Source organism: Coffea arabica, chromosome 8c, assembly GCF_036785885.1.
Source record: "Coffea arabica cultivar ET-39 chromosome 8c, Coffea Arabica ET-39 HiFi, whole genome shotgun sequence".
NCBI classification, from domain to species: Eukaryota; Viridiplantae; Streptophyta; class Magnoliopsida; order Gentianales; family Rubiaceae; genus Coffea; species Coffea arabica.
This window is the reverse complement of record NC_092325.1, coordinates 44888512-44903789: the sequence shown is the minus strand read 5'-3', so window position 1 is coordinate 44903789 and position 15278 is coordinate 44888512. Positions and strand designations below refer to the sequence as shown.

At 34.7% G+C, this 15278-nt stretch overlaps 1 protein-coding gene across 5 annotated transcripts; it reads left to right on the top strand.

Annotated features, from left to right (window-relative positions):
- The first annotated feature begins 3301 nt into the window (after positions 1 to 3301).
- LOC113706245 (E4 SUMO-protein ligase PIAL2-like) lies at positions 3302 to 15256 on the top strand. 5 transcript variants are annotated; one of them, XM_072063292.1, is made up of 17 exons: positions 3305 to 3412; positions 3491 to 3578; positions 5278 to 5350; positions 7057 to 7122; positions 8137 to 8202; positions 8301 to 8383; positions 9503 to 9554; positions 9688 to 9759; positions 10750 to 10817; positions 10915 to 10963; positions 11069 to 11153; positions 11248 to 11349; positions 11454 to 11505; positions 12455 to 12506; positions 12931 to 13047; positions 13125 to 14042; positions 14240 to 15256. In XM_072063292.1, the coding sequence occupies exons 1-17, from the start codon at positions 3370 to 3372 to the stop codon at positions 14963 to 14965; spliced, it is 2712 nt and encodes a 903-aa protein (XP_071919393.1). In that variant the 5' UTR covers positions 3305 to 3369; the 3' UTR covers positions 14966 to 15256. The 5 variants fall into 5 exon arrangements, with proteins under 5 accessions (XP_071919389.1, XP_071919390.1, XP_071919393.1 ...); XM_072063291.1 differs by having other exon boundaries at positions 9503 to 9557; XM_072063290.1 differs by having other exon boundaries at positions 3488 to 3578; positions 9503 to 9557.
- Positions 15257 to 15278: the final 22 nt, after the last annotated feature.

Genomic DNA, 15278 nt, shown 5'->3' with positions numbered 1-15278 from the left:
ATTTCAGTGTACCCTTAATTAGATCTAGACCCAAATCTAAACCTTTATGGATGTGAAAAAATAAATTCAGACTTGGTATCCAATGGACATTTGTTATATTTTTCTAAACATACTAAAGTAAAAATATGTTAAAAATGTATAGAATTCAAAAATAATATAAATACCATCTAATTTTTATTTTCAAATAGTAAAGTCAACATTTAAGAAGTTATATGCAATATTATGGACTAAAAGAAAAATATTATTGACTATTTCTATTTATTTTCAAAACTTCAACTGTATCCACGTCCAATCTTTTATTTATTTGTCATTACTTTTTTTTCTTTTTCTAAAAAAGTTTGTACTAATTATAATAACAACTAGAATTATATTGAAAAAAAAACAATTACAAAATTTTATTGTATTCGATCAAGTGACCATACAATAATGAAATTGGGTAATTTGAATATAGATCATTAAAAATCAAACCCTATCCAAACCCATATTTTTCTTATAGGATTTGAATTTAAATAGGATCTAATTTTAAAAAATTAAATTCAATCCCTACCAAAGTACATTAAGTTCGGGTTGAATTTGGATAACATCTAACCCATTGACATTTGGATTGAATTATATTATAATATATCTAGCGGTATTACTTTTAATAGCACAGTATAAAAAGGCGTCAAACGCACCATCTCTTGTGAGTGAGATATTAAGCGGTAATAGTGTTGATAAGTTAATTGGAAGACAAATTGTGTTACTCGTTCTATTCGGAAAGTTTATCTTGGGATTTCAATTCAAATTTCACTTCTAATTGCATCTTTAAAATCTTAATATTGAAAGAATATGCCTACCATGAAGGTGGAATTGTATATATTATATCTAGAGTTGAAAGATGAATTAAGCCACTTGATATTTGAATCGAGATTGGATTGGTAAGAGTTCCGTTTGAGTTTAGTTCACTAACTAATTCATCTAAATTTGAACAATGTTTTATACTCGACAAACTTTCAAATTCGGTTTAACTTGATTCAATTAGTATAAAATTGAATTTTATACGTAAAAATTTGAAGTTACTCGAGTTTGATTCGATAAGGACTTTTAGTTCAACAAATAAATAAATCAAATTTAAACAAAATTTTAAATTCCTTTGATAATTCAGTTCAACATTTTAATTTAATAAATTCAGATCTTAATACGTTTAAACGTGTTTGATAATAAAAAATGGAATATTTGAATTAATTAAGCGATACTGAATTTTTTAGATAAAATTTGCTTTAAAAAATAAGTGATAAATCATTCATGTATCATTTTATGTGGTATATATTTAAATATATTAAATTTAGTATTTAACAATTCAATAATTTAATGAATTTACATTTGAAAATTGAAATTTCATATTTCAATTTTATCAAAGTGTTCAATTTAATTAAATTCATTTATATTCCTAGTTGTACTTAACTTGGGCCTATTTCGAATGAAACACCTAGAGCTGTAAAACGAATCGAGTTGTTCGGTAGTTTGGTTCGTTTCGACTCGTTCGAAACCTTAAACGAACCGAATTTGAACGAATTTTTTTTTTCAATTAATAACCGAATGAGCATGATCATGTTCGCGAGTTTTAACGAACGTTCGCGAACATGCTAAACGAGCGTTCGCGAACACGAGTATGTTCACGAGTTTTAACGAACGTTCGCGAACATTAATATAATTATCATTTGACAAATTTTAAGGTTAATTTTATAGGTGGACTTTTATATTTGGAGGGCAAATTGCTTTATTTTATTTGTTGTTTTTATGTCAATGTTAGTTATATAATTAATGAATAATAGAATTTAGTCACGTAGTACTTTTTTGAGAATGATTAATGATTTGCATGGCATATTTAAGACTTAAAATAATTTGGATTCGAGCATGTTCGTAAATGGCTCATTTATGTTAAACAAGCTAAACACGAACTTGAAGTCGAATACGAACTTTGCTTAACAAATCGAACACGAACAGATGTTTGGAATTCGAAAATTAACGAATGAACACTAACATTGTTCGAATCGCTTAACGAACAGAGCTCAAACGTGATATACTTGATTCGATTCGGTTCATTTACAGCTCTAAAAACACCATTGAGATTGTTAATTAATTAAATTATAAATACATAAACTCCATTTTCACTTTGTATTATTGCAACCTTACTAACGATATAAAAAAAAAAATTCCAATAGTGTTAAGAATGCGGGAGGGATGGGCGTTGGGTGTTTGGAACGCTGTGACGTCGACTTGACGTTGGTTGATGACACGGCCTATGTTTTAAATACCCGAGTTTAAAAGGACCCAAAAAAGGGTTAATCACATTTTATCCTCTTAAACAATACCTTATTTTTCAGTTTATCTCATAAACTTTAGTTTTGTTCACTTAACCTCCTTTAGGACAAAATTGCCCTTGCATTGACTTTTCATTTACCTTATTTTCTTTCTTTTATTTCTTTTTTTATCTCTTCTTTATTTAATTCTTCATCTTTTTCAAAAAAATCTTCACCTTAATGATTGAAATTAAAAAAGAGAAATTGCACAGATCTATCTTCTCCTTAAATGATTAACAAAATATTCAAATTACTTTCCTAAAATACAATTTTTTTAGCCTTTCAATTCTTTTAATTTTGGATTTTTCTCTTTTCTTTCTAGTTTCTCATTTAATTTTCAAGAAAATAACATAAGATGAAATTGTTTTTCTTTCTTTTATTTCTTTTTCTCTTTTTTCTCTCTTTCATCATTCCCAATAGAAATTCGATTTCAACAAAAATTTTTGTTTTGAGTTTGTAATTGCATATTTCTGGGTGAAAATTTAAAATACATAAAAAACTAATTTTGATTTTTTGTATGATACCACGTGTCACAAAATTTAATTGATGATTATTAATCAGGTTACAATTTCATCTTAAGATATTTTCTTGGGAATAAAATGAGAAACTAGGAAGGAAAGAGAAAAATCCAAAATTAAAAGAATTGAAAAGCTAAAAAAAATTGTATTTTAGGAAAATGATTTGAATATTTTTTTAATCATTTAAAGAGAAGATAGATCTCTGCAATTCATTTTTTTTTAATTTCAATCATTAAGGTGAAGATTGTTGTGAGAAAGAGAAAGAATTAAATAAAGAAGAGAGAAAAAAAGAAATAAAAGAAAGAAAAATAAGGTAAATGAAAAGTCAAAATAATGCGAGAGCAATTTTGTTTTAAAGAGGGTTAAGTAAGCAAAATTAAAGGTTAGGAGGTAAACTGAGAAATGAGATATTTTTTAAGGGGATAAAATGTGACAAAACAAAAAAGAAAGTTCGAACTTCTAAAATCCCAACTGGCCGAGTTGCGGGAGAGAAAGCAGCAGCCAGGTGGATGACCGGGACGGCACTAACTCCGGCGAAGCTGGCTGGGACTGGTATGTGCACTGAAGCTAACAATACCACTGACAATTCAGTAACCGCTTCGCAAGTGAACGATTTTCGTATTTCAGCAGTTCTCGATCGATTAGCTGCAAGCATGCAGAACCAAACTCCTAAAAACGAAACCGCTGAGTCCTTTAATCTCTGCCTTTCTCTCGCCAGGTCCATTTAAACCCTGCTAACTCGATTTTTAAGTCCTAATTTTGAAATGCACTTATCAATTCTGCATTATTATGTGCCTCTACTGTTTTTTTTTCCCAAAATTTTTTGCTTTATGTTCAATAGTTTCAGTTGGGTTTAGGGTTTATTTGAGTTTCCAATTTTGTAATGGAGATTCTTCTTCTTCCTTTTTTTGGTGTTTGTGCACGTGTGAAACGAGGCTTGTGTGTTTGTACTGTTATTTTTCCCCCTTATTTATGCTTTGTTCGAACAGTGGCAGATGGTTTTTGGATAGTTTGGTTTAGTAATTTTTTTTTTGATTCTTTTTTTGGGGGGGGGGGTTGTTTTCTTGGTCCCTATGTGAGTTTTTTTGTTCTTTAATTTTTTTTTTGAGAAATGCTGTGCTAATTAATTATTTTTCTTAATCATTTCCTATGGACATGTTAATAATGGGATATCATGTGCTAATCAGTAATTTATCCCACCTCAATTTAAAGAATTTATCAGATGGCCTTTCATCTTAAATTCTTTTTGTATGTAAATGCTTCTTTGTTATATTGTGGTATATGTGTCTTCATTTTCTAGATTTACGAGCTTTAATAAATTTCACAAAGAGTATGCCAAAAAATTTACCTGCCTAATTAGGAAATTAACAAGATGAAACCTCTCTTCATAGCTTGAGCCCAAAAACAGGATATTAAACTTATTGGAGCTTAAATTATCGAGCTTGTCTCTTGTCAGCTAAAATATAAATTTGGCCAAGGTTATCTAATGGAGCCTGATATATAACTGCTTGGCTTGAATTCATTAGATTGCTGTACTAATTCTGATCCTTGGACATACGAATTTGGGTTCTAATTGGTCTTTGTGGATTTAAGTTAAATAGTTAATCAAACAAGTATATTAAACTTAAAGCAAAGTTTAGCTGAAACATCATACAAACAATGTTGAGCCAAAAGTACATAAGTTAATAGTTTATATAGATCAGTTGTTTTTCCTTAAAAGTTTGTGTCTTTGGGCGTGCTAAACATTTGAATTGTTAAACGGTTAAAGTAAGTAAAGAAAATGGAAGTAAAAATCATTTAAGGCATGAGTTGGAAAGCGGGTCATGCTAGGTTGTAAATGGTCAGCAACAGCCTTGTGTAGTTGCTTACATAATCACTGAGCAATATTGATAGACTCAGTGAGGATGATGACTGATTCTTGGGCTGGCCCTCATTGGGTGGTTAGAGTTGAATACTCAAAGTCCTTCTGAAGTGGTCTTTTTGTGTGAGTCTTCCATCTAGGTGTATTTGCACCTTGTCTGGTCATATTGTGTAACTTGCTCACTTGACCAGGTTAGTACTTCTATATAAATATTGTATTGCCTGATAACTGTTTATTGTAGGATTGAGTTGAATATTAGAGGTATACTGTTTGTTGTGGGACTTTTGTTTCTCCATTTACTCTTTCTCATTGTTTACATATAGCATTTCTGTTTGTTTGTTAATCTGTGATTTATCATTGTATCTATAATGAGGTTGGTCCTCAATTGTTTATGGAGATATTGATCAGAAGAATGTTTGTAGTTGAACCTTGTCTCGTTTTCTTCACTGCCTCTCGTTGCCTTATAAAACCTAGAGAATGGGAAGATGAAGCATCTTTTCCTTTTCACTTTTGCATTCAAGGAGAGTGTTATTAATTGGATGCTTTTTGAATGCAGAGGAATTGATTTTGCCATTGCAAACCATGAGATTCCAAGCAGAGCCCCAGATTTGCCTGCATTATTGAAGCAGGTTCTCATTGTCAATGCTACACTTGTCATCTTTTGAGTTTCTAGTGACTTCTGTGCCAAATTCACTTATGGTTTAGATGCAACGTTGTAGCTGCATGTCTGTTTTTGTGTTTAATTTGTTGATGCTGCTCTTTTTGAATATAGCTTGCTTATTGCTCCATGCCATGTCTTTGTTCCGTCAGGAATAATTTTACATTCTGATTTTTGCTTTTTAACTTGTCAACAATGAAGATGAAACCTGACAGAAGACAAATTCTTTCATTCACGGCATTCCAAGTTTTGTTTAAGAGAAAAAAATAAACAAAGAACACAAGCATACAGAAAAATATTGCTCAGAGGAGCAAAACTCAGAATTACATGCAAATGGATGTTACAGATGGGGTAAACATGACATGGTTTTGCCTAGCAATTAACAGAGATATGTCAGTGAAGGCTATGAGATGGATGTTAGGCCCTTTGTTTGTGCTCTCCTTGGCTAGATTTTATCAGCTTTAGCTGTAATCTTACCTGCCGTAATATGTTAGCGAATTAGTGGTATTTTTCACCCTTAAGGAATGAGTTCAACTATTAGGGATGCTTCTATGACCCGTGTGCTTTGCTTGCACAGGTGATTTTCTATCTTCTTGTGCTTGTTTTTGGGCTCATTCTTGATTGCTGTAAATTTTGCAAAAACTGATCGTTAAAAGTGATTCTAGAAAATCAGGTTTTGCAGAATCTCGGACGTATTCTCGTTTTGTCATGAAAAAGTTGATCGCGGGTGTTCTGAAAATAAGCTATAGAAACTGATTATTCATTTAAGAAAAGGGCTGAAATGTCTTTGGATGCTGAATGCACGATGTATCTCTTGTATTTCACATGTTTGTTAATTAAACATTAAACTTTCTAAATAGCATTTGATATATGTACTTTATCAACAAACGCTCCTAAAAAGTTAAACATCATATTTAAGAAAAGGGCTGAAATGTCTTTGGATGCTGAATGCATGATGTATCTCTTGTATTTGACATGTTTGTTAATTAAAAATTAAACTTTCACATGTTTGCTAATTAAAAATTAAACTTTCTAAATAGCATTTGATATATGTACTTTATCAACAAACGCTGCTAAAAAGTTAAACATCATACTTAAATTGTGACATTATTTTTGTTTAAATCCAAATTGTAATATTACTCCTGGTACTTGTATAATTTGATCAAATTTGGATGGATATTCCTCTGAAATGAAAGTTACTCTTGGGTTGACTTTGGTTTTTGGCTTTCTTGGCTATAAAACATCTAAATCTTAGATGTAAAAACAAACGAGAACATCCTGAAAAATTGTTTTCTCTGTAGCATGATGTCATATGTGAGATAAAAAGTTGATTGGGAAACGTGCTTAAGAAAGGTTCCAAAAATTATTTTTCAAATAATGCTCAAATAATAGAAACCAAACAGACGCTGGCTGGTTTATCAAAATTAGTTAAAATTAGGTGAAAGTATAAAACGAGAACACAGCCTTTTTTCTTATTTGCAATATTTCATCAACCTCAGGGTCACAGAGTCTGATGCAATATGTTTTAACCAAATTTATATGCAAGACAGTTGTTTTTATTTTGAAATGCTGTGTCATTAGCTACAGTTCTAAAGACCTCTTCTCAGATAGAGATTTTGAATGTTGATTTAGTCAATTGACAATCTGATGCCTTAAAAAGAACACTGTACATTATAGGTGTGCAGGTGCAACAATGATGCCCTACAGCAAGCAGCTGTCATGGTTCTCATGATATCAGTAAAGGTAATTACTTAGTCCCATCCAGTTCTTTTGGCTGTTTGAATGTCGGTTGCCTAGTACTAAGGCATAATGTGCTTATAAGATTATATTTCATCAATTACATCCAAAGCAATCATTCTCCCTGAAAGATCTGAATATTTAGCAGGACAGTAATTTCTTTTGTTGCTTCAATATTGGTATATACTGGCTGAGCAAATGTACAAGTCAGCAATTGGTTAGCTGGTTGTTTTGTTCTGAACCAAATTGGTTGAGCACTTTTAATGACTGTACATCCTGTTCATGTTCCATACAATATAATCCAATCCAAGATGATGTTTTCTGGGCTGCTTATGAAGCTATACTAGATTAATTTGCTGTCTTAACGACTAAATATTTCCTTGTTAGCTGGATTTTGTATCAACTACTAAAAGGAACCAACTAAAAAGTGCTTGTTAATTTCTTACACCTCTAGAGTAAAGGGAATTGTACTGTTTCACCAGGATGGAAACTGCAACAAAAAGAATGCTTTAACCTTGATCCAGTTTCTCAAGAACAAAAGCCAAATGAAAAAAAAGTCTTGGTTGAACAACATATGTAACACAGACAGGATGAGGGACCCCTGTTTAACTAATTGTTACCTCCCAATATGGCAAAGATTTATCTGTCCCTTTTTGGCTGTACCAACTCGAGGTCTACGGACTGTTAAACTGTTCGTAGTCATTGGCACAGTGACCTGAAGGAGCATTTCGTAGCTGGAAATTGTCTATGCTTCCTTCTCTTAATTAAAGAAGGAAGTGAAATTCTTCTAGTCAAATGTAGAAAACAAACAAAGAAGGATAGTATACTTGGTAATTCTAACAGTCTATACATGGTGGGCCTTTTATTTTCTTTGTGCGTGAACTTTATGGTCAATTTTGTGCATTTTTCTTTGAAAACTATTCTTAGTTCTGAGGAGTTCTATGGATGCTGTATAAATAGCTGGAAACATATATCTGCTGAGTTGTGTACTTTCTCATTGTCTGTTGGTTTGTATTGCAGAATGCCTGTCAGAGTGGATGGTTTTCAGATAAAGATTCTGAGGAACTAAGTAGCCTCGCCAACGAGGTTCATAACATGTTCCTGTTTTGCTGATATGCTTGTTATATGTTCCCATGAAGTTTAATTGTTAACTGATTCTCAATATCCTTCATCTTCTCTTTAAGATTGCAAGCAACTTCTGCACCTCAATGGATTTCAATACTGAACCTAGCAGTTCCAAATCCATAATTGAGACTATTATATCGAGGTAATAAGATTTACTTTTCTCTATTTAACTCTGTATTTTGTGCATAAGGATTGATTTCAAATCTCTCTCAAGTCGTGTTGGATCTGCACCATCAAAGTCTTGCTGGATTACCTTCCCTATTCAACCCCACTCTTTGGGGATTGATGAATAAAACTCTCCTTCACTTTCTCTGTGCATAAATACACAAGTTTGGAATTCCCTGATGAAGTTTCTGACATGGACCGTGCTCTGAATGTCACATCTGTCTGCCCATTCCTCTCTTGTTTCACTTTCAGGAATGGAATTGGCATCAATACGTAAACTGTTCTTTGTTGATGTTTGGTATGAATTTGAAATTTTACTTTTGCTCTTGGTCTGTGGTGTATCGTCTGAAGAAAATTGATAGTAGTTGGATGTAAAATTTTTAGATAAGTTAAAGCCTTTGGGCTGTGCAGTGGTTAGATGCCTGCACCGTAAGGTGGTAGATAAACTCTTTGCAGCTTCCACTCGACCACCCCATGGACAGAATACACATGCACATCGACACACAGATAGGCTATATGAAATGGAGAAAGAACAAAACCAAAATGAACCAACATATAATATAGAATCACAAGTCAAATAAAAGAAGAAAGGAATGAAAAGGCATGAGAGGAACTAACAAGTGTGGTAGAGTGAGCTTGCAACTATGAAAATGCATTGTGATGTAAAAAATCAAGATACAAACAGAACTTTTGACCTTTCTTCTTTACTTAATGGTATAGCAACTTGCGCCAAATTTGCCGCTCCTTTAGCTTATTCCAACTTTTAATCTCCCAAGACTATTCTAAAACTGTCAATAGAAAAGTCAATGGTTCATAGATATAAGTTTGCTCTGTGTAATGCAGTGGAGATAGAAGTTTATTTTGCTGCTTTATACAAGAGATCCTGGCTGCCTGTATATGTAGCTTTTTCCTTTATCTTTTTTGGGGGATGAATTCTTGTTCAGATTCCCTTCAAGTTAGGCATCTTTGTCTGATTTGTAAAAGCATTGTTTGACCTTCATTGGTTACTTTTTGGTAGCTTAGGGTCATTCAATCTGTCAAACTTTTCATCTGTTTATATAGATTGGATTGAAGTCTCGCTTCTGCATATCTGCAGATTCTATCCACGGATGAAGATGGGACAGATCCTCACTTTCCTTGAAGTCAAGGTGGTAATGTTACTACTCTGCAACGATACACCATTTCCCATCCACATACCCCCTACATAGGAAAGGAAAATTGTAGATCGTTCAACTAATATTAAGCAGTAATGTTTTACTAATTTGTTCATGTTTATTGTAGCCTGGATATGGTGCTTATGTCAAGGACTTTGCTATTTCAAAGCTCATGAAACATTCTCCTGAAGAAAGGATTGTAAGCCTCTCATTTACTTGGTTGGATTCACATATAAGATTGCTTCGCATGGTGGGCAAAGTCTTTGTGAAAATTTTGAGTAGGATTCTGTTTTTGGAGGGATATGATTACTGGCTTAGTGTTTTGTTACATAAGATTTCTGTTGTCATCTTTGATTCTTTAAGAATCGGTAGATTTGTACCAAAAAAAAAAAGAATTGGTAGATAACTTTCAACTCTTTCTTCCTGTTGGTTGCTAATAAAGACCACACCATCCTCTCCCTTAAAATTAGCTAGAATATAGCTTTCCACTTCAAGGCTGTTCTCTTATTTTCATTAGAGAAGCTGTATGCAATTGAACACAACTTCCAGAGTGTGTTTCTTTGGTAGTAGAGTGGTTTATTTCCTAAAAATACTTAAGAATGAGTTTGGAGAGAGAGGGAGAGAGGTTAGTGATAGCATGGGAATCCTTCAGTAGTAGGTGCTGATATTCCATCAGCTCAATCATGCTACATGTTCAAGAGCAGAGGAATAAAATAAAATGCCCTCAATCATTTTGTACTGTGGTTCCTTTTGCTATTTGAATGAAAGGGTTGCCAATGGTCAACTGACTGTGCTGCATGTTTGTGCAGACCTTTTGTATGTTGGATCAATGAAGTTCCCTAAACAACAGTATGCTTTTCAGCCTTGACAATTGTAATTCAAATGAAACTAGTTGACTATGTGCACACCATGCTCATGGATGCTAATCTGAATTGGACATTAGACACATAGAAAAATAGAAAAATGATCATAAGATGGAAAACATTGTTCTAAGAACTCATATTTCTTGATATGAAGCAAAAGAATGGCAAGATGTGTATTTCAACTCCCTTATCATTTATTACTCGTTCTGTTCTTCACTTCTGTTCTTCACTTTGCTTTCTTCTTTATTAATATTTAATGTTTAATAAATATTCTACTCTTTTTCACTTGTTGGTTGTCTTATTATTTGATTTTCTTCCACATGCAGAGGCTATTTGTGGCACAAACAGATAATGTAGAAACGTCGTCATGTCTTGTAAACCCACAGCAAGTCAAGTATGAGTTTACATTCTGTTTTCATTACAACTTAATAATCCTACTCCATGGCATTAAATTCTCTTGGCTGTTATCTTTTTGTTTCTGATTTTTGTAGTTTTCTCTTGAATGGCAAGGGAGTTGAGAGGAGAACTAATGTATTCATGGTGCGCTACACCTTTGAGTCCATGGGGTTGTTATAATGCAGCTCTATCTTGTTAATTTATGCAAAGTAGAGGGTGTCCACTCTTAATTTTTTTTTCTTTTCCTAGGACACTGGACCCCAATTACCAACCATTGTGACACATTTCCTCAAATATGGATCAAATCTTCTTCAAGCTGTGGGCCATTTCAATGGTATGCTTGTCTGCAGTCATTGCTTGGGTGATAATTCTTGCTTTATTGCTGGAAAATCTAAGATATTTTAATTTTTTTTTTCATTATTGTGAAGGAAACTACATAGTAGTTATTGCTTTGATGGCTGAGATATCTAAAGGGGAAAATCCAACTCTCCCAGACTATGTGCAGCCTGCTGCTGCTATTATAGATCCAGGTACTCCTTAGGGAGGATTTCCTAGACAAATATTTAAGGGGTTTATTGCACTTTTAGGTAATCCATCTTTGTGGATATTTCTTTATTTCCTAATCCATGTGTAGATTCTGAGGTAATAGAGGGGCCATCAAGAATATCACTCAATTGTCCCATAAGGTATGGCTCAGCATTTCTTGACTGAAAAATTTCTAACTTTAGTTCGTGTACATGATTTAGTTTTTGTGATTAACTGACTTTGGGTATGTTGCAGTGGATATTTAATCATCTTGTTTTAAACTCTGATAACATGGCCTTCTGTACGTTTTGATTATGCAATATGCACAGAGTTTTATGCTTCTAGAGCTGTTTATAAGTTATAACATGCAAACAATGAACTTCACAATGTAGCTTCTTTGCTTCTTATTGCAGCATTCTTGATATTGAGTAAGGTTATTTGATTTGTCAAAGAGTTTCCGAACTTGTAAATACCTTGTTGTAGCTCCAGTTCATTTTATCGTGAGAAAGTGTATTTAATTTGTTAAATTTATTAGTATAAAAATTATGTTTGTGTACCTTAAAAAGGCTAGCATAGATATTCAGCTAACTCTTGGCTACAATTTTATCGTGAACCAAAATTTCATGTGGTATGATATTATCTGATGTTCAACAACTTGCTGTTTTCTATACTAGTTTATCTTCTGTGCCTTGAATTTCATAACTTTGTGTAGCAGTGAGATATTAAGTGCTTTAATCTTTGTTCCATTTCAGAACTGAAACAGTTACTAGTCAGAAGCATACTTAATGCCATGTTTCACTTGTGACGTGATAATCCCTCGCTAGAAAGTAATAGTAAATTTAGGCCTTGCAAATGAATTAAAATAAGTTTTTCCTCCCACCCTTGGCTTCTCAACAATGGCAGTAGCCTTGAGATGTAAATATGCTCCTGAAGTAGGACAAAACATTTGGCAAATTATGATGTCTTAGTGGAATCTTCATAAAACAATGAGTTTCATAGAATTTTTCCTTCCACCAGCAAATGGAATAGACACAGATTTCATACTAGTTTTCTAGGTCGTTATTTTGATATTTTTCTGATCAGTATATTTTGTTTCCCAATCATGAACAGCTTTAGGCATATCAGAACTCCAGTCAAAGGACATACTTGCAAGCATCTGCAGGTGAGCTCCTTTGCCGTGAATCAATTTAACAAGTGTCTCTGCAGGTCTTGTATGACATATTTGAGGCTTAGTGTAGGCTATTTCATTTATATATGTGATTTCAATGATAGAACCATAGATGACTAGGATTTTTGGTTTGCATTACCCACTCAAATGGCACTCTCTAGCTGTTGGCCTTTTCACATTAGCATACAACTTTAAACTGAGTTATGCATAAGCTTCAATCAAGATGATTAGCCATAGGTTCTGATAGTTTACTGACAATGGCACACTGGGAAGGATAACTAAAAGGAATAGTTTTATCACTTATCTATTATCAGGAGAGTGTTTAAATAGCAACAAATAGATTTGCTATTAGCCTTTTTCTCTTGTTTGCATTTTCACTTTTGTTTTGAGTCATAATTTGACTTATTTTTACCTCTAGTGCTTTGATTTTGACAACTACGTGGACATAAATTCAAAAAGGCCGTCTTGGCGCTGTCCACACTGCAATCACCATTGCTGCTTTACCGACATCCGCATTGACCAAAATATGGTCAAAGTAAGTGGTTGCATTTGGTATTCCAATTTGAGCGTATAGCGCTTTGCTTTCAATTAACAGCCTTATATTCTGTAAAGGTATTGAAGGAAGTTGGAGATAATGTCAATGATGTAATCATCTCATCAGATGGGTCATGGAAAGCTATCGTTGAAAGTGATGATCATGCTGAAAAGCGACAGGATAAGTTCCCAAGTGCAGAACAGGAACAGCCTACACAGCCAGATTCTACTAGCTTGCCAAATGCTCCACCAGATCTTTTGGATCTGACTGAGATTGATGATGTAATGGATACTGTTGACCTTTCTGAAGCTGAAGACACAAAAGTTTTCCTTGTCAATTCTCAAAAAGATTGTAGCGTCAAGGATATGACACTCAGGCCACCTACTAACATCACAAATGAGGTCCCTCAGAACAGCTCATCTCAAACGGAGGATGACTTTTGGTCTGGTGTTTATTTGTCAACTTTTGGATCAGGGACATTTAGTCTCATGTCAGATGCACAGAGTGGTGGTGTTCCTCAGTCCACTTCTAGCAGCATTTTGCCATCTCCTCTATTAACTGATGCCTCTTCTCCTGCTTCTAATGTTGAAGCTAGAGCATCCAACGCCTTTCTTTCAAATTCTGTGCCACAGACTGAAATTTCTCCCACTGCTTTGCAACTACAACGGTTCCAATTTGGTAATGCATCAATCAGCAATGAGTATGGCCGGTCCCTATCAATACCCCGGCAAGTAAGCAGAACGCCAGTTGCAGTTCAGGCCCTGCCAGCGCAGGCGCCAACAACTGATCTGCAAAGGGTTAGAAATAGTACAAGTACATTCATGCAGAATGGGTCTTTGGCAGCTTCTCAAACTTCTGCTTTGCCACCGGTTGGAGATGGTTTCAGTGGAAACTCAAACAATATGCAAAGGCAACAGCAACTTTCTAGATCTCATCCAGTTGCACACCAAATGCCGCGGATGGTGTCCTCCCAGCAGCAGATCTCCAATGATCCGGTAACTCAACCTTTTTTACTTGATTTTAGTCGTTTGAGTTAAATGCTTTATTCATAATTAGAGGGTTTTAGCCGTTTGAGTTAACTGGGACATATAATTTTGTTGTGGCATATCATTTCTGTATACATGCTTTAGCTCTGTTGTCATACTCTCAGTAATGGTTTTTCCCTTGTTCTTTTGTTGTTGAACTGGGCCAGCAAGACCGTTTTATTTATTCTGGTCGATCAACTGGACAAGTCTCTAGCCTTCAGGCCTCAACACGAGCACAAGGTACTTATCTAGCTTCATCAGGACTCTCTGGTGAACTTCCGCACTCCAATCAGCAACAGCAAGTGAACTTGAGAACGCCACATCCAATTCATCAGTCTGCGGGCAGGTTTCAGCATTCTGCTCAGTCATCTGGCAACTTCTTCCGTGCTCAAAGTCAACAAGCAGGTTCACAAGATCATTCTATCCAGGCAGCGCATGCTCAGTTACTGTCGGCTCAGCGAGCAGCCCAGGCTGCAAGAGCAAGAGCTTTTCATACACCTAGAGCAGCATCGAATTCAGGGAATGCAACTGCTCCAGTAGGAGACCAGATAGGAGCTGTTGGAAGCACATTACAATCGGTTCCAAGATCAGATGTTTCGGTGAACTCGCCAGCAGATCAGGATTGGCGACCGTCTGGTAGGATGCGTGGAAGCTTATCAGGGAGAGCTTATTCTGAAGCTATGAACCAATATATTATTCAGCCAACGCAACAAGCTCAAGCTGCCAGACCACCATCAAACGTAACTGCAAATCCATCCAATGCGTCTGCTCAATTGCAGATTTTGATGGCCAATAGGGCTGCTCAGCAGGCAATAAATTATCCATCGCCTAGAGTAACTAGCAGTTCCAGTAATTTGGGAGTTTCACCACCGAAGTCCACAGGGATGCATTGAGAAAACTGCAGGTGGTTGAGATGCATTGAGAAAACCGTTACGAAAGACTGTATATAACTCGGCAAATTTTGTTTCTGAAGTCGCTGGTATCTATTGCTTTTTTACTGCTTATGTCGAGGCTCTTTTGCGCCGCACCCCCGGGCGGGCGCCAGCCTTCGATTCTTGTAATCATTTTAGAAGGGACACAATCAGTTATTAGCTCCTATAGTCCTTCATATATAGTACTACTATTTCGTGGACAATGAAATGCTTTTAGATTCGTCTTGTATATTGGACATGCTTATTTTTTGATGCTTAGGCGGCCTTGCTGTTG